We start from the raw sequence: 19,727 nt of genomic DNA on the forward strand, positions 1-19,727 counted from the left end.
TCTCGCGAAGTCTTCTGCGGGAAGGAAAATAGAATGTTATCGCATTAGAATGTGCAGCTCATATATAAGAAAGACGGAACTTGGAATTGAAAGGGCATATTCTTAGCGTCCGCAATGCGCGCAGAAACACAGGTAAACCCAGCAGGTACACTCAACCACATCACCTGGGCGCGATATGTTCGTTTCGGAAAACGTGTGCCTAAGCAAGGTGAAGGCACACGCTTTTGTATTTACCGAGCGTACACACAAACACACACACAACACGAACGAACGAGGCGAGCGAGCGGTCGGTGAAGAGGGACGGCGGTCGCGGCGCGCGAACAACACCGCCACAATTCTCTCGCGCACCGCGTTCCTATGGTCTCAGAGAGTGGGGACTCCGCTATAAGAAGATAAATCACAGTAGAACGGTTCAGTTTACAGCTAGACCACCGTACGGTAACGACAAGTCGAAGCCCCCCCGTGTTCGTCCCTGATACCGTTCGTCTTTATCCGAGGACTCGCCGAGTCGAATTTTCCACGTCAAAGCAGAATCTGCCAAGGAAAGGTAGGTGCCACATTGAAATTCCGCTCGTCCATCCAAGGCCGTCGCGCGTTACCTCCTCACCGTAGGTCCGCAACACGAGAAACCGGCTTCAAAATCTGACACTTGTTGCTGACCGACGCTCTCCGTCGCCGCCGCTTGCGCGCCGTTGCAACGTGCATCTTACGGTTGGCGGTAACATGTAATCTAACGCTGTTTACTGTGGTATGTGTGTGACGTAACCACACCGACCGACATCATTCTCGACGAAGAACGTCTCGTGATTTACCACGGAGATCAACGTAACACGTATATTACGGTGCAATTTATGTAATACACGCGCACGTGTGATTTATTATGGAGAGAAATTATTTATGTCTCGATTCATTTACGAAGTAATTGTATTTTATTCCGCGTGAAAAAGGAGGAAAAATGAAAAAGAATGTCCGTCATGTTGAGTTAATAAATTTACCGGGCGAGAAGGAAACGGAAGAATCGCGTCACTCGTATATCGAACCGGCGCGCCGCCTGGTATTTGAATTTATCGATATTTGCCGGCAATTGCGATTTTACTTGGCGGTAAAATGTTATAAGAGCACCGAAAGACACTTGTAAACGTGCTCGAGAGAGTCAATCGCGGCTGTCCGATACCGCGAAGGAAGAGCGACAACGAGTTAATGAAATTCCTCAGGTGAGTTCGAGCCATACACGCTGACCGACCACGTTTGTTTCAACGGGTAACGACAAATTTGAATGCATGGAATATGCCGGCTTCTCGCCGGAGAGGAAAAATTTCCTTAGCGGCATTTCGACGAGCCGGCAGACAAGCGTTCGTATCAATATTCCGCTTATGTAACTTTCATCGACTCTCCATCTTCTATTTTTCGCCGCTGAAAAAAGGAATACATTTGCACCGGAAATCACGGCATTAGCAATCCCTCGCGTTGTTTCCTCGAGCGATCTTTCATTAGAAGATATATCTTCCATGTGACGTAAAGATTTACCCAAAGTTAATTAAATGGATTCTACAATTTCCGTGACACACATGTGTGTTGTTATGTCGTTGCATTCGTGCTTGTCTATAAATATATGTGTTTAAGATAATGTTACCGGAATAAGAGGAGATAAATGTTTCATTGTCGACGCGAGGAAGATACCGGTTTTCCCAGAATTGATGAAAAGCGCTTCTTTCGTAAAATTTAAATTTAATTCTCCTCAGCGAAGATGTCGAGTCGCTAGTAGTCTGAAAAACGCAAGTCGGTTAAAATAGGTAAGACAAGGATAACAAATAGATAATAAGACTATTTGTCGTTAGATTCAAAGTGGACTTTAATGTATTTCTAATAAATTTTTTTTTTATTGAAATTTTAAAATCTGTGGGCCGCATGTTTACATTGCGTCAAATATGAAGCTCTTTAAATATTCTGTTCAAGTATTTTTAATTGGCCGATTATGAATGTTTAGAGATATTAAGGAATTCATTCGCGTGAATAGCTTCGGATATCAGAGTTTATCGGGATCCACATGAAGCGTCGCTTACAATTTGGATTTGTATTGCGTACATATGTGTGTGTGCTGAAAGATTGAATATGCATAAATCGACAGCAGTGGCATCCATGCTGTCGCGAGCGTTACATATTGTAACTACGGCAGCCGAGATATTCATGACGTAGTATATTTCCGCCCATGACAAGCTAATTATCTTATAATACAGTACATTAACATTCGCCACACACATGAATAATTAACGTGTTAATCATTCTAATGGATGTTACATGACGCGCACAAAGTTGATGATTCAAATCGATCAGACGCTAAAATGCTTATTTTCGAGGTCTTCTGCGGAAAGAAAAAAAAAACTTTTATATAAGAATATTATAGAATATTATTGCATTAAAATGTATAATTTACGTAATATTTTGATCGAACATTGATTCTAGATAATAACTAATATCACAGATAACGAGAAGTACAAAGTAAAGGAAACCAGTAACATATCAGTCGGCTGTTTATTCGTGATATATTTTTTTTCGAGAAAGACGATTAGCACTTTGTTTTTCTCCCTCACGTGGAAATTTCTATGAAACGCTCAGGAATTTCAAAATATTCTTCATTTAAAATACTAGCTCACTCGATCCAGTTCATTTAAAAGACGCTCGATATGAAGTGACACCACAAACCGATCAATCACAATTAGACTGACGTTCGATCTAACACTCGATAGTCGTCGACAATCTTGTTTGCCGTCGATATTGATATTTCCACCTGATAATGCGGGAATGATGGGACGTCAATATGTATTTGTGATTTCGATAAGCGGGGGAATTATATTCCACCAATGCTTATCGGTTGTCACAGCTGCGCGACTGTTACGGCTGAAGATCTCAATCAGTCGGTCAATCGTAAATTTCCACCGCGAAACGATTAGAAAGTACTTGCGTACGAGAAGTTTGATACAATATATGCGAAATTAAGCAATCGTAATCCAACCGATCTTAGTGTTACATAGAGGTCGCAAACTTTATAATTCCACGTTGTCAATTACATTCTGTATAAATGCGAAATACATGAAAATTTCCACGAATTTTTATCATTTCTCTCACACTAAATTGCCGTTCTTCATGAGCAAAGAGTTCTATATAATTTTTAATGTAAATACATAATATAAATCGTTGTTTTTTATTTGCAATTTTTTACGAAATGTGAAGATAATATTTAATCACACATATATTGATTGGATATATAATACAAAATATAGGAACATAAAATTTCGAAAAGTATGATAATCAGCAAGTTGCAGACTGACATAAACGACCTGAGCAGACAGTTGAATTACCGATCACGAATAGCGATTCCCTTTTGTCCAGGTAAACACTATTCAAGGATTTCTTTGTTTCAAGGATAACATGTCGGTCAACTTGAGAAGCGTTCTCATCAGCGATCCCGTGGACGAGTCTTGCGGCGCTCTGCTGGTCGAACATGGCATTCCAATCACGACAAAATACAAACTGCCGAAGGATGAACTGATCAGCGAGCTACAGGTAGGCGCATCGTTGTGGTGAAATTCACGTAGTAGCAGCGATTGATAATCTCTGTCCCGCTAAAAATATACAAATTGAAAAGTGATCGGAAAAAGCGTATTTTGCCAAGTTACGAATTCCGTTTGATATTCGGCGCCGAATGTTAGCTTTAAAAGTGGGATAATCAGCGAAAGTGGTGCTCCGAAATCGTTTTAGCGGGAAAATCTCTATTAAAGTTTGAAATCAATTTGGTAAATGGTCAAACGCCATCTCGACTCACTTTGATTTTTTTTTTATCGATCTGAAGCTTTGAATTTTGTAAAGTGCTGTAATTTTATACTTTTGAAAGTGACACGCTATAAATTAAAACTGCAAATCCTCCCAATCCGAGATGTCAGTTTAATCAAATTTGTCATTTATTAATATTTTTTTCAAATTTACAATATTAATTTTACTTCGCAAACCGCAACGATTGATTTTTTTTCTCACTTGTCTCGACGCAATAATCGATATTTATATGTTATTTTAACGACCGGAGAGAATGATTGATCAAATGGTCATTCAACACTGATCAAACGGGACTTGGTTTTCTTTTCGTGCATCCATTAGCGGGTGATATTTGCGTTACATAAAGCTTTTAATATTCGTCGGTTTCGAAACGCGACGATAAACAGTGAACTCCAACCCGAGAAGCAATCGTAAATGGGACACAATCGCGCATCGTACCGTATTTTCCGTCTTAGATATTAATGAATTAAATTACGATTGATAGTTACCGCGTTAATTAACAAAATAGCGAGAGAAAAAATCTCCCTTGGAAGGGATTTTTTTTCTTTTCTTTTAAAAATAGTTCAACCTTTGAAGATATGTTCCTCCCATTGCGTTACATTTAGATTCCGATAAGATGCCGATTAGATGCGTACAGAGGCAAAGGTTTCTTTGATTTCAACAAATTGTCAGTCGTCCATTGTGTCGAACAAATACCAAATAAAATCGACGAAACACTTTTGTTTTATCACCTTCTCTTAGTTTCTAAATAATTGTGTAAAAGAATTAGATACATGTGGTTGCACGACGAGAGTCGTAACATATTTCACTAATCGTGCGTTCAATAATAACGTGCTTGAATTATTTTCACAGTGTATCAAAATCCGGAATAACATATGAATATACAGAGCAATCAATATTTGGAATAGTATTATTCAACATATTCGAAGCTTCGAATTTCTGAACTTTTCACACATTATGTTCACGCATTATGTAATTTCTGGCTCTAATAAACTTATAAACGTTCGTCGAATCATTACCGGTCAATATTATCGCTCATTTCGAAAAACCGCGTTGTCCGCCCTCGCCCTCCACTCCCTCAAGCAGAAGAGAATAATTCGGTTTTCCTTCTCGTCTCTCAAACATTTCCTGAAATAATCGATGCAGAGACTTCAAGGTGGGAGGTAGCGAATCGCAATCGACGTGCCGAAATTTATCCTGTCGATCGATTATCAGCTTATCAGCGGCGAACGTTAAAGAGATCTTCTCACGAGAGATCTTCGTTTGTGTGTGAGAGAGAATCGAAGGATTTCGAAGAACGATCTATTTCGAGTAACTAGCCGCGTAAAACGTTCCTCGTTCCCCCGGATTGGATAAATTCCGCGCCACGCGTCAATTCATCTTGAGGCATTAGACATAGCCGATCTAATGCGGCATTACGAGTGTAATAAATATATGCTAGTGACATGTGGGACGCGCGTCTTGCTCTCTTTTCTATCCCCCACTGTCCCCGCCCACCCTCCGTGGTTCTCTCCCTCTCTTTCGCTCCTACGATTTCATCTATCTCCGTCTCCTTCCCCATTTGATCTTTCTTTTCTTAATTGCCCGCATTCGAGCCGGCGATCCGGTTATATCCAGTTGAGTCGGCCGGCGCAGATACCGGTTGGCTCGCAACGGGTCATTGTACCACCGGTTTGCGCCGGCACACATGGGCGCCCGTACAAGGAGACTAGCCATATATCCCTTCTCCACCCGGGTTTCACAATAACTTACGTTAAGATCGTTCGTTTCACTCGCACTCGCCGTTTCTCAATTTCGCCGCTCTTGCCCGCACCAGCGTCGTCAGGCTCCAACGTCGGCTGGACCGTCTCGTTGCAAATCCACCGAGAGACCGATGTAGTTCCGAATCCTTTTTATTCTCCATAGGGATAGATTTATAAACCATGACATCGCCGGACGGAGATCCTTTTTTTTTATATACGTGTTTTGTCGATGCTGGCTGAATATGCGTACACTGAGAGAAAAATATTTGGTATTTGTAACTGTAATCGTCGCAGTGAAAGAATTATAGCCACGGGAGAACTAGTTTTTTTTTTTTTAAATAAGCGTTACCATAGTATCAGTGATATCAGTGATAACAACTTTACATGCATGTTGCTATTACTATTTTTGCGATCAAAGCCGTAAAGAAGGGTATAGTTGCCGAAAATAACTATAATTTCTCTCAGTATATTTGTCATTTTTGTAGATTTACATATTCAGACATAGAAATGTTTTTTTTTTCTAGTTTTTCGTTTATATGTGTTGAAATTATAATTCCCGAGGTAAAGGAAAGTTTAATATTCTGTCCCACAGAAACATGACGCGCTTATCGTCCGCTCCGAGACGAAAGTGACGGCGGACATTATCGCCGCGTGCCCGAATCTTCGCGTGGTCGGACGCGCCGGTACCGGAGTCGATAACATTGATCTTCAGGCTGCCACGCGTAAAGGGGTCATCGTATTGAAGTATGTGTACATAATGCTCGATTTTCGCACTTCATAAATTTACTTTTATAAATTATATATAAAATAACAAGCATCTCTCTCTATGAATTGGAGACAAAGTAAAGAATGTCAGTCCTCGTCAAGAAGTGAAATAAATTTTCAACAAATATAAAGTTTAGTAAAGTTTAGTAAATATAAAGTTTTGATCGACGTATCAATTTTATTTTTTTAATTAATTGAACCTAGATCGCCTCGGTAATTAAAAAGCTGAACTCGACGCAAATCCAAATCGAACAGAGAGTGACGGTGACGTCGAATTGATATCAAAATGATGAGAGAATGATCGGAAGATAGTCGGAGTTTTATAGTCATTCTTTCGTCACTTTGACGATATTTTGACGTCATCGTGATTCTCCGTTCCATCCGGGAGGGCTAAGACAGATATTCGCAAGACCCTCGGCGTTCAAACGCGAGAGGCGTTGCGTAAACGTCTGGACGTCACAATTATCCTAATCGAGTTGGCAACCGCAAGCCTTGCTAGCCGCATCCGTGCATAATCGCATTGCTCGCTTCGATTATTTCAGCACACCTGGTGGCAATAGCATTAGCGCTTGCGAGCTAACGTGCGCTTTAATATCCGCGTTAGCGCGTAATGTGGCTCAAGCGGCGCAATCGCTGAAGGAGGGCCGATGGGACCGGAAGCTGTACTCCGGTTATGAGCTGTCCGGCAAGACCCTCGGGATCCTCGGGATGGGCCGCATAGGCCGCGAGGTAGCTCACAGGATGCAAGCCTTCGGCATGAACGTCGTCGCTTTCGACCCCGTCGTGAGTGCCGAGGCCGCCGCCGAGCTCGGGATTAAAAAGCTCAATCTGGAGGAAATATGGCCCGTGGCAGACTATATCACCGTCCACACGCCGCTCATACCTCAAACCAGAAGTACGAGAGAAAGAGAGAGAGAGAGAGACAGTCCTTTGATAAAATAATTTTCTTTTTTTATTTTGTTACCATACTCGGAGAAAAATATAGTAATATATGTATTTTTCTCCAAATATAGTTACTATTATTTTTACTAATTTTATTAATTACCAGTATTCTAGACTATCGTATAAACTTAAATTAGAATCGTTTGGTATCATTAGACTTTAAATCTGGAATCGTAATTGTTTCCATCCAAAAATTATGCGCAATGACTGATCGGAGCCGTATGTTGTCCATAGATTTAATCAATGCGACGACTTTGGCGAAATGCAAGAATGGAGTTAACATCATCAACGTCGCACGTGGCGGCATTGTTGACGAGGAGGCTCTCTTAAATTCGCTCAAGTCCGGTCATTGCGGCGGAGCTGCTCTGGATGTCTTTATGGAGGAGCCGCCGAAGAATCCGATCACCTTGGAGCTCATCAAACACCCGAAAGTTATCCCGACCCCTCATCTCGGTGTGTAGACGAATCGCTATAAAAGCGGTCTCAAACAATCCCGATCTAATTAATAATTAACCAATAATTAATTTACACCCTCGGGCCGTACATTGAGAGGAACTATAGTTATTTTCGGCCTCAGTTATATCCGTTTTACGATTTTAACCGCAAAAATGTTAGCAGTATGTACGCAAGATATTATTATCACTGACATTATCGTAAAATTGATTAGAAAAACGATTTTTCTGATTATGATTTTCTCACTACGATGATTATGGTGACGAAAAATCAAATATTTCTCTCAGTGCACAAATATATGAAAGACGAGATATAGCAACTCTCAGATGTCTCTTCAACGCTCTCATGAAATATTTACCAATCTTCGGCACTTTAATCGCCAAGACGATGCGCCATTATACTAACAATCGACTTGATTACAGGCGCCAGCACGGCGGAGGCTCAACAACGGGTGGCGGTGGAGATCGCCCAGCAATTCCTCGCCCTGTCCGGCAAGTCGACCGAATACGCCGTCACCGGTATTGTGAACGCCCCGGTTTTGACCGCTGCTATGACGAACGAGAACGGACCGTGGATAGAGCTGTCGAAGAAACTGGGCCAATTAGCCGGTCGCTTCCTCAAAGGCAAGCTCAACACGACCGTGCATAGCCAGACCGTGGGCGCTGGTATGCAAGACAAGCGATTCATACACACAGCCGTGTTAGTCGGCATATTAACCGGCCAGACGAAAAACGGCCTGAACCTGGTTAACGCGCCGACCCTCGCGCAGGAGATCGGCGTAGAATTGCAAGAGAGCCACGTGGACGACGACAACCGAGCGGTTGTCGTGAAAGTCGGACAGCATGTCATCAAAGGTAACGTCCCGAGTCGAGATATCGGTCGCATTCAGGAAACACAATGGTTGTGCAATTCGTCGACATAAATTGGTTTGAATTTAGAGATCTAACGATAAAGACTTGTGTTTTCCGAACGCAATCATTGACGCTACTTTGACGATTTTAAGGATAGTGTCTCCAACGCGAGGACCGAACGAGTCCGTGTGCTCTACTCAAAAAAATTGAGAAAAGAAAAAGTTTGAAATAATTCCTTCCGTGCATTACAGGAACTGTGCGCGACAACGAATTGCTGCTACTGGCTTTGGACGACGCGGTCTTCGTGAACGGCATCGCGCTCAGAGACCACATTTGCCTGTACCGTGCGAGCAGGGTGCAGGATCTCGCCAACATCGTGAACGTCTTCTCCTCGAAGGCCATCAATATCCACAACTTGAACGCCAACGGCAGTTGGTTGATCATCCAGACCGGTCAGGAGGTATCGATTCCCGTTGACGGAATTGACAGCTTCTGAACGTTTTTCTTAAGAGAAAGGGATGAAGAGAGAGAGAGAGAGAGAGAGAGGATGCAGAGAAAAGCGTCGACAATGAGCGATCCTCACGAAGACGGGAGGGATGCGGAGGCACTGATGAATCCAGTATTGCTCGATTGTTAGAAACGCGCGGCGAGCTCTTACGCTCTTCTATCGACGCGCCTCTTTTTATAATTACATAAATCTTCTCATTCGTTAAATCATTATTTATTACCCGATTAAAGCGGACGGATCGGAAATGTCGAGGTGAAAATATTGCTATTAATACATTACGTAGACGAACGATAAGTATTTTTTTTTTTTGATTCTCCTTTTCTTTTAAGAAGAAAACTACATAAAAAGTAGTCCGTGAAATATTTTCGTCCGATTGCGTGCGGAAATACCGTCAATTATATACGAGACATTATTAACCCTTTGCGCTCGAGGCCTTTTTCGCTCGAGCGAACCAGCAACTCGAGAGGAATTAGCTGCTCCCGCTTATTTCATGAGTTTTTTACAGTTAACTTAAAATGATTTTTGACACAATATAACACTTTAAACTTGTATATTTTAACATTTTACATATCTTCATAGTTCAAAGAAAGACATTTGTTAAATGTAGCCATTACCTCATAAGATTACACACAAAGGGCTAGGAGTAGAAGCGATATTCGTTAAATCTAAATAAACACCGTTATCGCTCGATTTGCCGCCTCGATCCGAGTGGTGCCTGAGAGGCACCTCTCGAGCGCAAAGGATTAAAACTTATATCGCACTCTTACGCACGCACGCACGTACGTCAAGATAAAAATGTATAAAAAAGGGTATATATATATATACATATATGTATAGCATATGTCCGCGTATAACTATTTATATTTTTGTATTATTATTAGAGAGTTTGTTAATAAAACATCACATTTTATCAAATCACCGGTTCCAGTTCAAATTGTACGGCCGGCATCGGGAGAGCCCGCGACTAGCGCGCCCATGTCTCTACAAACAAAGCGTCTCTCTTGTACAAAAGGGAACGGCAACTACTCTAATCGTAGAAAGAGTCGATCTCGCCTCGTAAGTGCTAATATATTGGTCAAAAAGTTATAAAAAATATAACATTTGTAGCTCCTCGAAAAATAGTATATCCATGAAAATGGCCGACTCCAGCGTGCAAGAGGCTCTCCCGATGTCGCAATATATTCGTATAATCTTACAAACATGATAATACATACATCGATTACATCAGTTTGCTATTGTTAGCGATCTTCTCCCCTTCTCTCCCCGCCCCCTTCCCACCATCATTTCCTATTTACCGGCGGTACAAATGTAGCGTCCAAAAGAATCGTCGTGTTCTTTGGTGTACAGTCATGTTTTCTTGCGAATTGAGTGTGCAATTTTGCAACGATAGCCGAACGTGTTAAAGCGAACTTGCATAAAGTTAAATTGAGACTTCTATATGATCCTAAAAACTTAAAAACATAACATTGGTACGTGACACAGCGCGAGTGGGTATCACATTTGGAAAAAAAAAAAAATATATATATACACATATACATACATATACATACACACACACACACACACACACACACACACATATATATATATATACNAGAAAAGGAACTAAGAAAGCAAGAGTTACTAATACAGAAACTGATAATCAATTAAGGACAAATTGAGAAATTAATATGCATTAGTTTACAGAGTAATACTTATTATAAACCGCAATATAAATAGAAGAAAAAACGTAATGATATGAACAAGAATAGAAAAAATCTTTAGGGTACAAACGTTCACTATACATATATATAACGTACTAAATTTTAACAAGGTCGTGCATTTAATAAACATTAAATGACGATGAAGATCTTATATTCTCTCGTAACTGTTTGCCCGACAACAATTGAAGGTGAAGACGATGCCGTCCTGTAAAGAGACAGAAAGATAATTCCCTCGATTAAATGAGACAGCGCACGGTAATCGTCACGTTATGTGTCGTCGGAACGTGTTAGTATCGCGCCAAATATTTGTGAATGACACAAACAATAATAATCCTGAATAAACAAGTGACAAAAATCAAGTTTAAGCGGTCATTTTATTTTACTTACTCTGACTAATAAAGGAAGCTCGCACCAGAAGTCATGATTCGGCAGCATTTCCCAACCAGTTGCCCCCCTCAATGTTTTCAACACTACAGCGCCACCAATAAGATATATACCAGCGAAGGTGAAGAACAAGATGACCAGAACTGAACCTGTGGACAAGCCTCTCTGCGGTTCCTTTTTACATCCGTATGGCGATACCAGCATAAAATGCTACAAATATTTGGATAACTTACTTAAAAGCCTTATTTTGGTATGAGCTGACAAGTAACTTCTGATACTTCTGTGGGAACATATTTATTATGAATCACTGCTATCCATATACTTACATATGTTTTGGTATCCGGGAAAACCTGATCTATCATAAAATGTACATCACTGTTAATGACGCATACAATATTTATGATCGATGTCATATTATCATGATGTATTTCAAACACTGGAAACTTATTATTGCCGTTTGATAACTTCATATGTGTATCGTTAATTGTTCCAAGATTTATTATTTTCTTTGCTTTCTCAAGCATACAAAGCTGTAAGAACAGAATTTTCTTCATTCACTATCTGACTCGCTTTTGCTTCTACTTGATGTTCAAGCTTATGTGCAATTTTTAAGAGAAATTCTTATAATTTTTCAGCAACATAAATCTATTATTAAGCAAGTTAAGTAAATTAATTACTATTTCATGAAACAATTAATAGTATTATGAGCTCATATATAATTTCAATAATATAATAACAATAAGATCTTGATCTTTAATAATAGATGCTTATTCAATTGCTTATATATGTATGTAAAACAGTAAAAATATTAATTATTAAGATCATAATATATTTAGAAATTAGAGATTATGTTTTTTAACAGGTATCGACATAAGTTATGTATATGGTAAATGTAAATGATATCTGTGGCAAATAGGCAATCCAACAAAATATTCTCTACAAATTATAATGAATCATAGTTATCAAAATCCTTACTGAAACTCCACTTCCATTGAAACATGGGTTATTTAAATTACCACTGATGGGAATTGATATATCTTTACATGGGTGGAAGTATACTGTCAGATCATCTTTGTCAGCAATAAGCGGTCTGAAAATTACAATCAATTAATATTTCACGATATAACATATATTTAATGTATTCTCAATAGACGAAAATTATATTTAATGTATATTTAATGTACTTTCAATATAGGCGAAAATTAAGACGATACACATTTTCAATATAGACGAAAATTGAAACAATAATATAACTGAGAAGTAGTACGAAATAAGTCGCAAATTGTCGAAACGCTTATTTTGCATACAATGACTCAACCTAACCGAATCTTTCTCTTTTCTATTTTTTCCCTTTTTTCGTGCAAAAATGAAACCCGTTACCAGGCTTACATCCTTTCGCTTCTCAACTATAAAATAATTCACGTTCAAGGATGTTTACGGCACGGAAATGAGGTGACGGAGGTTAATTGTTTTAAGAAACTACCAACTCTTTCTTGTCAGCGAGGCTAGTCAAATTGTAATAAGAGTTGTCCGGTAGACGGCAAACGCAAGGCCCCAGTTGCGTGCATTCTGACGACGTGCTGTCGCAGAAGAGTATCAGAAATAACGCCAATGCGACCAACGTCCCATTACGACAGCACATCTTCCACCGAGCTTTGTTGTCGTTTCGTTCGCACCAACGGGCCTGTCACTTGCGTAAACGATGTGGCCGGCGATCCCGATGACGTTAGCTCGACGTAGATGTCACTCGTACCGAATTCCGCGGAAGTTGCGGATAAAAACAGCGAGCGAACGAGACAACGGGGGATAAATACTTGTGTGCGAAATTGAGAGCCATAACAGAACGTCAAGTTGTATCGTCCGTCAACGCTATTAAAAAAAGTACCCTTTACTCTCCGTTACTTATAATTTACAACTCAATAATCTAAAACCCATATTAGACTACGGATTGGGGATTGAGATTGAATTAAATTTAGCCAATCAGTGTAAAACTAACTAAACTCAAATTTAGTGAAATTTAGTGAATTCTATATCTGATTGGTCAAATTTCAATTCAATCTCAATCTTCAGTCCATAGTTTGATATGGGCTTGAAAAGTTCGTCTGATTCTTCATTGGATCGTAATAATTGATAACAGTGTTAAGTCGGTATTCATAGTTGGATCTTAATGTAAGACCGTCTTAAGTTTACCTTCGTAGCCAATGAAATGGACCGTAGAGCATCCGAAGATAAACTTATGGACGATCTTAAATATAAGATCCGTGAGGATTACCGACGGTATGCCCCATGACTTCTCTTTTTCTTTACTCTGATTTAAATTACCTCATTGGCCTGATTGTAATCCACAATCCGCAGTGACACGGGCTTTACATGTCAAATAGCTTTGGAAACGAGCCTTTAACCGGGCCTCTGGAGTCACCTATTGAAGGAAGGAAGGAAGGGAGGCAGGATCTTCGGTAGTACTTGTGGGAAGTACGAAGTGAGGTTAAATCGGGGTGGAGGTGTAAACCATGTCAATTTATCCGTGACAAGTGTTAGGAAGAGACTCGAGCGAGACGCGTAACATGACAAAGGCACGTGAGCCGTGTTATCGATAGTAATAAAACGTTCTAGTGCGATCGACGCTCCTTCACGATGACTGATAACTTAACGAAAGTTTTCGCAGCCGAGGACTTCAACCCGGAGAAATGTAAGTGATCGTTACTCGCACATACTTCGTTAATCGCTACGAGCAGTCGGACGATTTAATGACGGCTCACCGATCGCGCCGGGCGATTGCGTTTTGTTTCCAGCCGCGTTTATTACTCGATAGTCGGTAGTGTTGCATTACCTTCAGTCCGATCTATCGGCTCTGCTCTCACATTTCCACGATATTCTTCCCACTCGTAGTCGTGAAAGAGCTCAGCGCGCAATGTGTCGGTGCGGACGAGTTGAGGCAGCAACGCGCCAAAATACAGGAACTGGCGAACAATACGTCCGCTCAATTAAAGCGAAATGTCTACCAAAACTACATGCAGTTTATCGAGACTGCCAAGGAGATCTCGCATCTGGAGAGCGAGATGTATCAACTGTCTCAGCTGTTGAGCGAACAACGTGCCTTGCTGAGTACGCTGGGCTCCACCAGAACAGCTGGTGTTGTTTTCGAGGATCTCTCTGAATCGCAGCAAGAGAACTCGAACGATACTGTGTCCAAAGAAGAGGAACAGAAGCAGAAACTGATTCAACTGATCGAAAATGTGGAAGGCGCTCTGGTTGGTACAGTTACATTCGATACATAAAACACCTTATGTAGTAATGTCTTAACATTTACCAGGCCTAGTGGATATAGAACTTTTCGATCGCACACAATGAATCGTGACATTAGTGCATTGTGACTGCTGATTCTTCCGTGAACTCTGGCAGGGATGCTTCAAGGCAGCGGTGCACGAATATGTGGATTTATTGCGTGTGATCGAGAAATTCCATCGCCGCCAGACTCAGTAAATGTTACGGCTATCATGCTGCTTGTATCCATTTCTAACATCATGGTTTAAATCAACTGGCGATTGACTCAACAGAATTCACCAATCGCTGAACTGATCAACGCAACCGGTTGACTTAGTCCGTTGTTTACTTTTAAACTATGATGTAAATGGGTATTAATGTATCTTAATTGATAGGAATAGATTTATGCCTTTCCTCTTGCAGAGCTTAGCAGAGACTCCAGGACGTGCGTGCCTGCACGAAGGCTCCCTACTAGAGTTAGATCCGATAGAAGGAACGCCGCTGAAGAGGATCCACGCCTACTTATTCAACGATGTCCTAATGATCGCATCCTGGCTGGCGAACGGTGGCAGGCGTGGTCCGCCTAGGTATAAAATGCAGGCTGTTTATAATCTCGAGAGTTTGGCGATCGTCAACGTGAGAGATCACGGCACCGTGAAGCTGGCGTTCAAGCTCCTGGCGTTCTCCGACACGAGGGTGTTTCAATGCGCCACAGCGACAAGTAAAGTTAGTGCGTTCGAATGTGAAACACCGGCCACGGGACAGGAAATGTGGAGCGCGAAATCACCCGAGTCGATTTGTCCTTGCAGAAAGAGTGGTTGGATAAGTGCGAGCAGGCGAAGAGAGCGAAACTAGCCGGGGAGAATTCGAGTGGCGCCCCGGACGAAGGTAAGCGCGCGAAGGAGGAGAAAGTGCCGCCGTCTCGTTCGATGTCTTTGGATTCGAATACATTAGGTGAGGCTTACAGTTAATGGTGCTTTTGCTTTTTTAGCTTAACTGGTTGCGCTAGTTTAAGAAGTTTACATACACATTGAAGTATACGAAGCATATGTACAAGATTCTCATGGTTTTTTTAGTGTGCATAAATGTATTGAATTAGTGCGGCCAGTTCAGCTAAGAAAAGAAAACAGATCAAATGCAAAGACAGTTGTGTCAACAGCAAAATCATTTGTTTATTTTTTTTTTTTTCATCATAGAACCGTTTTTGTCATCGATCACAAGCAGAACAGTTTTTTTTAGTGTAAGACAGTCATTATACATTACTTAAGATAAAGACTTGAAGCATGAAACATAGCCTTGAACTGATAAATTATGGCCTTAACAAAATGACTGACTTATCGGTTTAAGGCAATGTTTTGTGCCTCAAGTCTTTACGTAACAATGGCTGTCTAAGAATCGGTCTAAGAATATGTCCAAATGAAATTTCTCAGAGCCTCCTTTCTTTTTTAAACGCGCTTCAAATTCTCAAGCATGCTCGGCTCGTAGAATTTTCTCATAATTACTTCCACCGATCGTTAGGCATGGACGACGACGACGACTCGGAGTATCACGAGCCGCCGCCGGAGTGGGTGCTGGAAGTAGCCGAGGATCTGGATTCCTGCATAGCGCAGCGTCACTTCGAGGAGGCTTACAGCTTGTTGGAGAAGGCGAAGACGTACCTGAAGGACGCCCAGTCAACGCCGTTGCTGACGGAGATCCAGACGAAGGTGAACGAGAGGGGTCGTTCGCTGGTCAACGTGCTGACGAAGGAGCTGGAGTCGAGTGCCGAAGCCAAGTCGTTGCAAGGCGGCGGCCTGAGAAGCGCGCGACGCGTGGTCAAGCTGCTGATACAGCTGAACAGGAGCGCACAGGGGTGCCACTTGTACTTGCGGCTGTGCAGCGCTGTGCTGAAGGCGCGCCTGAAGAGGATCAAGAGGGAAGGCACGACCGCGGCTTATGTGAAGCAACTCAGCGCGATCGCCTTCAGCAACATAGTGGAGATAGCCAGGGAATTCCTGAAAACCTTCCCCCAATCTACGAACTGCACGTCCGGTAGTAACTTAAGCTGACGGAGGACCCGTTCTGAGCTTTCTTTTATCGATCATAGTGAATGCGACTTCTCAATTGAACGGGGTAGTTTTTAAGCTTCTTTACTTTTTTTTTTTTTTTCCCCAATAAAAGAGAGTGCAGAACATGGACCGAGAAGTATGAGAGATATTGACGATGGGACAATAATTAAAATGTGTGATTTCGTTCGTTCAGGTTTAGTCGTGTGGTGTAGCCAGGAGGTGAAACACTTGACGTCGCACTTGGCCAAGCAACTCTTTATGCCGCAAGTTACGCTGAGCACGTTAGTGGAATGCATCGTCACCGTTCGAAGTCACTGCGATCAGGTACGTGTACTAGAAATTTGTACGCCTCAAAGAGAAGAGATGCACTTTAAACAGCTCGATCGCTTCTGGGGATACAGAATTCTCGGTGCTCCAGCTTTTATTCGCCCATTCAATATATTACTGTATTATCCAAATATCTGTTCTACGCGCGTGGAAATATAAATGCAATTGGATTATCGAGAAATTAAAATAGGATGAGTTTTAAATTTAAAAATTATAATTTTTCAAATTTATAAAATGATTTTTCGCATTTTCTTTCTCTCTCTTTCTCTCTCTCTCTCTCTCTCTCTCTGCCAGTTAACCCAGCTCGGCATGGATTTTCGTTACCAGTTGGATGGCCAACTCAGGTCCCCATTAGCCAAAGCCATCCAAGACGCGGGAGAGAACCGTGCCGGCACGGTGAAGCTCAACGTCTCGGAAGACACTTGGCGACCGACTAATCTGGAAACTAGTCAGAATCTCCAAAAGTTTTTGTCGGAACTTGAAGATCTCGGTATCGGTATACCGTCGTCGTCGTACTCGGCGAACGACTGTTGGATACCACTGACTCACAATACATTAAGCTTCTCCAAGATCTACGTCAGCCTATTGGAAGACTGCCTCAGCGTGGCTACGCCTGAGCTCATGTCCACGATAGATAACGTGCTCGTGTCCGTGATGCGGGTCGAAGTTCAACACTTGATTGTCTCGCTTACAGATCCGAAATTAAAGCAGGAGGTAACGAATATCATTACACTTGCTGTGCTATAAATAAATATATATATATATATATATGTATATATACATAGTTTTTTTTACTGCTTCTTCCAGCGAAAGTTAGTACAAAATAACGCAGCCTACGTGCGAGACGTTATCATCGCCCGGGGCCTGGAACTGTACAAATCCACGACAAATCAGAAATTTACGAAACTGCTCGCCCTGAAAGAGCAGATCGTGTTCGAGTCGCCGTCGCCGGCGAAACCGAGGCCCGCTCCGCGAACTTCAGTTCCTAAATATTCCACCACGGAGTACCTTTAACTGAAATAAGAGACGCTATGCCGCTATAAATTCAACGATAGAACCGTCGCAGGGACAAGTGCTTATATATGTGCGAAACAATGTATTATATTGTACATATGTGACAGAGTCGCTTTGGTGTAGCAAATACACAATACGCATTGAGATGGAGCGAAAGCGATCCGTCTCACGTCTAATGCAGGTACCACATTAGTCGTAAACATCGTAGGACACTTTTTCTAGGATGTATCTTTGTAGAATACTTGGAACGAACAAATGCGGCGTTGCCCTAACAGTGCGAATAATACAGTCTGTAATAATGTTGTAATATACCTAATAGATATTTACAATGAATTGCATATAGGTAATTCATGTGTATGCCTATGAGATTATTTATACAATAGCACTATTTTGTACTGTTGTCGCTGGAACTGCTCGTTTGGTTATTTTCTTCCAGTTTCCTCCTCTTGGCACGTATGTCGGCAAGGGTTTGTTCTATACTCCTCTGATCCTTTTTATTTTCGCTAGGAACTAGAAGGAAATTCTCGTGTCACGATGTGTCTCATGGTCGGAAGATGAAACGAGTTACTTCGCAATACAGAATATGTCATTGGCGCTGATATAACGCGTTGGGAATGTCGAAGAGCGATCTTCAGATGAGTGAATTTGTATTTGCGTTTGTACACGTCTACACTTACCACATCCGTAACTGCTGTTGTTGGCTTCTGTTTTTCTGGCAGCTTCCAAAGCAGCTTCCTTGCCGATCAAGTGTTGATACTTGTCTTTGTAGTAACTATTTGGAACAAATTTTTCTTTGTTTTTCCTAGACTTGGCATACTCAGCCGCTTCCTTGGCTTTCATCCTCCTTTCCTCCTTCAACTTCTTGGCAACTTCTTCATTCCATTCTTCGCCTCTGCGTAATATATATAATTGATCTTCAGAAGGAGCGTGTTCCCTCTTGAAGATCATGACATATCGGTCAATGTCTTCCTCACCAAAGGTATACGCCAAAACATTGGCTACTTCTGCTACGTCATAGCTAAAGTCGAAGACAAAAAGTCACGTTTATCACACAGAATGTTTCACGAACACACACACATATATAACTTCTAGTTTCACAAAGATATCTGCACTTACATAATACTTCTGTGTATTTTGCCCATAGCAACAAATTTGTGTTCTTTTGCATTATCATCCTGTAGGAACTTATTAATTTTCTCTTCTACCTATATATGAAAAACAATATCGCGTTACATGAAGCTGACAAGCGGTGCGGAAATATTAAAATGGAACTGTAAAAATTGAACCTGCTGCCGGAAAATCTTCAATCTTTCCGCCTCGGCTTTCTTCCGCTTTTCATACTCCTCCTTTTGTTCTGCATAATAGAAATGAACTCAAATGAACCTACATCTTGATTGCCTTGCGACAAAGCCGCTCGTCCATTTATTTACTAAACCGTACATTGATATATAAGGTTAAGATACTATCAAAATTGTTCAACTAACTTTTCATAAGCGCTTTTTGTTTGTCGCTTATTATCGGTGGTCTATCCATCGAGTTCAGAATAGATCCCAATAAATCCATGACTTTATTTGTTTCAGTTCCGTCGATACTACGAGAAAACAATCAAAGCAATCGCGAAAGTTGCGATCTTTTCGTAACGTTTATGAACTCTCTCTCTCTTTCACACACACACACACACGCATTACTGATTTCAGGTGGCTCCAGAGGATGTTTATGAAGTCTCAGGTGTAATTCACTTCACTCAACTGCGTTCTCTTTGGGCTCTCACGCGCTGTAAGCGTCATTCTATCTTTATTGTTTATTATGTGCCCAAAGAGAACGCAGCCTCAGTTCTGATTACAGGCAGCCAACCGGCGTGCCCCAACGCCACTAAGCAGGAACGTAGGAAATAA

General features: G+C 41.3%; 4 protein-coding genes across 5 annotated transcripts; 2 read left to right on the plus strand and 2 right to left on the minus strand.

Moving 5' to 3' along the window:
• Positions 1-409: 409 nt before the first annotated feature.
• Positions 410-10,320, plus strand: LOC106741827 (D-3-phosphoglycerate dehydrogenase). The gene is made up of 7 exons (XM_014614201.1): positions 410-547; positions 3,424-3,564; positions 6,166-6,317; positions 6,881-7,233; positions 7,515-7,733; positions 8,156-8,587; positions 8,836-10,320. Exons 2-7 carry the CDS (start codon positions 3,430-3,432, stop codon positions 9,078-9,080), a joined length of 1,536 nt encoding a protein of 511 aa, XP_014469687.1. The 5' UTR covers positions 410-547; positions 3,424-3,429; the 3' UTR covers positions 9,081-10,320.
• A 510-nt stretch (positions 10,321-10,830) lies between these two features.
• LOC106741828 (cation-dependent mannose-6-phosphate receptor-like) lies at positions 10,831-13,033 on the minus strand. Its single transcript, XM_014614202.1, has 5 exons — positions 12,667-13,033; positions 12,155-12,269; positions 11,506-11,709; positions 11,183-11,389; positions 10,831-11,000 (listed from the first exon to the last, which is right to left on the minus strand). Exons 1-5 carry the CDS (start codon positions 12,819-12,821, stop codon positions 10,944-10,946), a joined length of 738 nt encoding a protein of 245 aa, XP_014469688.1. The 5' UTR covers positions 12,822-13,033; the 3' UTR covers positions 10,831-10,943.
• Positions 13,034-13,563: 530 nt separating this feature from the next.
• On the plus strand, positions 13,564-18,239 carry LOC106741855 (exocyst complex component 8). 2 transcript variants are annotated; one of them, XM_014614252.1, is made up of 8 exons: positions 13,564-13,868; positions 14,069-14,430; positions 14,867-15,169; positions 15,253-15,397; positions 15,962-16,474; positions 16,685-16,815; positions 17,146-17,532; positions 17,626-18,239. In XM_014614252.1, the coding sequence occupies exons 1-8, from the start codon at positions 13,814-13,816 to the stop codon at positions 17,830-17,832; spliced, it is 2,103 nt and encodes a 700-aa protein (XP_014469738.1). In that variant the 5' UTR covers positions 13,564-13,813; the 3' UTR covers positions 17,833-18,239. The 2 variants fall into 2 exon arrangements, with proteins under 2 accessions (XP_014469738.1, XP_014469737.1); XM_014614251.1 differs by having other exon boundaries at positions 13,566-13,868; positions 17,113-17,532.
• On the minus strand, positions 17,904-19,716 carry LOC106741856 (sperm-associated antigen 7 homolog). The gene is made up of 6 exons (XM_014614253.1): positions 19,521-19,716; positions 19,317-19,423; positions 19,119-19,186; positions 18,949-19,037; positions 18,510-18,850; positions 17,904-18,342 (listed from the first exon to the last, which is right to left on the minus strand). The coding sequence occupies exons 2-6, from the start codon at positions 19,393-19,395 to the stop codon at positions 18,218-18,220; spliced, it is 702 nt and encodes a 233-aa protein (XP_014469739.1). The 5' UTR covers positions 19,396-19,423; positions 19,521-19,716; the 3' UTR covers positions 17,904-18,217.
• Between the last annotated feature and the right edge of the window lie 11 nt (positions 19,717-19,727).

The sequence above is a fragment of the Dinoponera quadriceps genome, unplaced genomic scaffold, assembly GCF_001313825.1.
Source record: "Dinoponera quadriceps isolate SergipeBrazil2010 unplaced genomic scaffold, ASM131382v1 scaffold533, whole genome shotgun sequence".
Taxonomy (NCBI): domain Eukaryota; kingdom Metazoa; phylum Arthropoda; class Insecta; order Hymenoptera; family Formicidae; genus Dinoponera; species Dinoponera quadriceps.

Excerpts from the sequence above, each read along its gene's own strand:
- LOC106741855 (XM_014614251.1), top strand. The coding sequence starts at position 13,814 with ATGACTGATAACTTAACGAAAGTTTTCGCAGCCGAGGACTTCAACCCG. Across the intron at positions 16,475-16,684 it reads ATCTACGAACTGCACGTCCG|GTTTAGTCGTGTGGTGTAGC; the intron begins GTAGTAACTTAA and ends TCGTTCGTTCAG. Across the intron at positions 16,816-17,112 it reads TTCGAAGTCACTGCGATCAG|TTAACCCAGCTCGGCATGGA; the intron begins GTACGTGTACTA and ends TCTCTCTGCCAG.
- LOC106741828 (XM_014614202.1), bottom strand. The coding sequence starts at position 12,821 with ATGTGCTGTCGTAATGGGACGTTGGTCGCATTGGCGTTATTTCTGATA. Across the intron at positions 11,390-11,505 it reads TCCCGGATACCAAAACATAT|CATTTTATGCTGGTATCGCC; the intron begins GTAAGTATATGG and ends AAATATTTGTAG. Across the intron at positions 11,001-11,182 it reads AGCTTCCTTTATTAGTCAGA|GACGGCATCGTCTTCACCTT; the intron begins GTAAGTAAAATA and ends GTCTCTTTACAG.
- LOC106741856 (XM_014614253.1), bottom strand. The coding sequence starts at position 19,395 with ATGGATTTATTGGGATCTATTCTGAACTCGATGGATAGACCACCGATA. Across the intron at positions 19,187-19,316 it reads ACAAAAAGCGCTTATGAAAA|AACAAAAGGAGGAGTATGAA; the intron begins GTTAGTTGAACA and ends TCTATTATGCAG. Across the intron at positions 19,038-19,118 it reads TGAAGATTTTCCGGCAGCAG|GTAGAAGAGAAAATTAATAA; the intron begins GTTCAATTTTTA and ends TTTCATATATAG.
- LOC106741827 (XM_014614201.1), top strand. The coding sequence starts at position 3,430 with ATGTCGGTCAACTTGAGAAGCGTTCTCATCAGCGATCCCGTGGACGAG. Across the intron at positions 7,234-7,514 it reads GCTCATACCTCAAACCAGAA|ATTTAATCAATGCGACGACT; the intron begins GTACGAGAGAAA and ends TGTTGTCCATAG. Across the intron at positions 7,734-8,155 it reads TATCCCGACCCCTCATCTCG|GCGCCAGCACGGCGGAGGCT; the intron begins GTGTGTAGACGA and ends ACTTGATTACAG.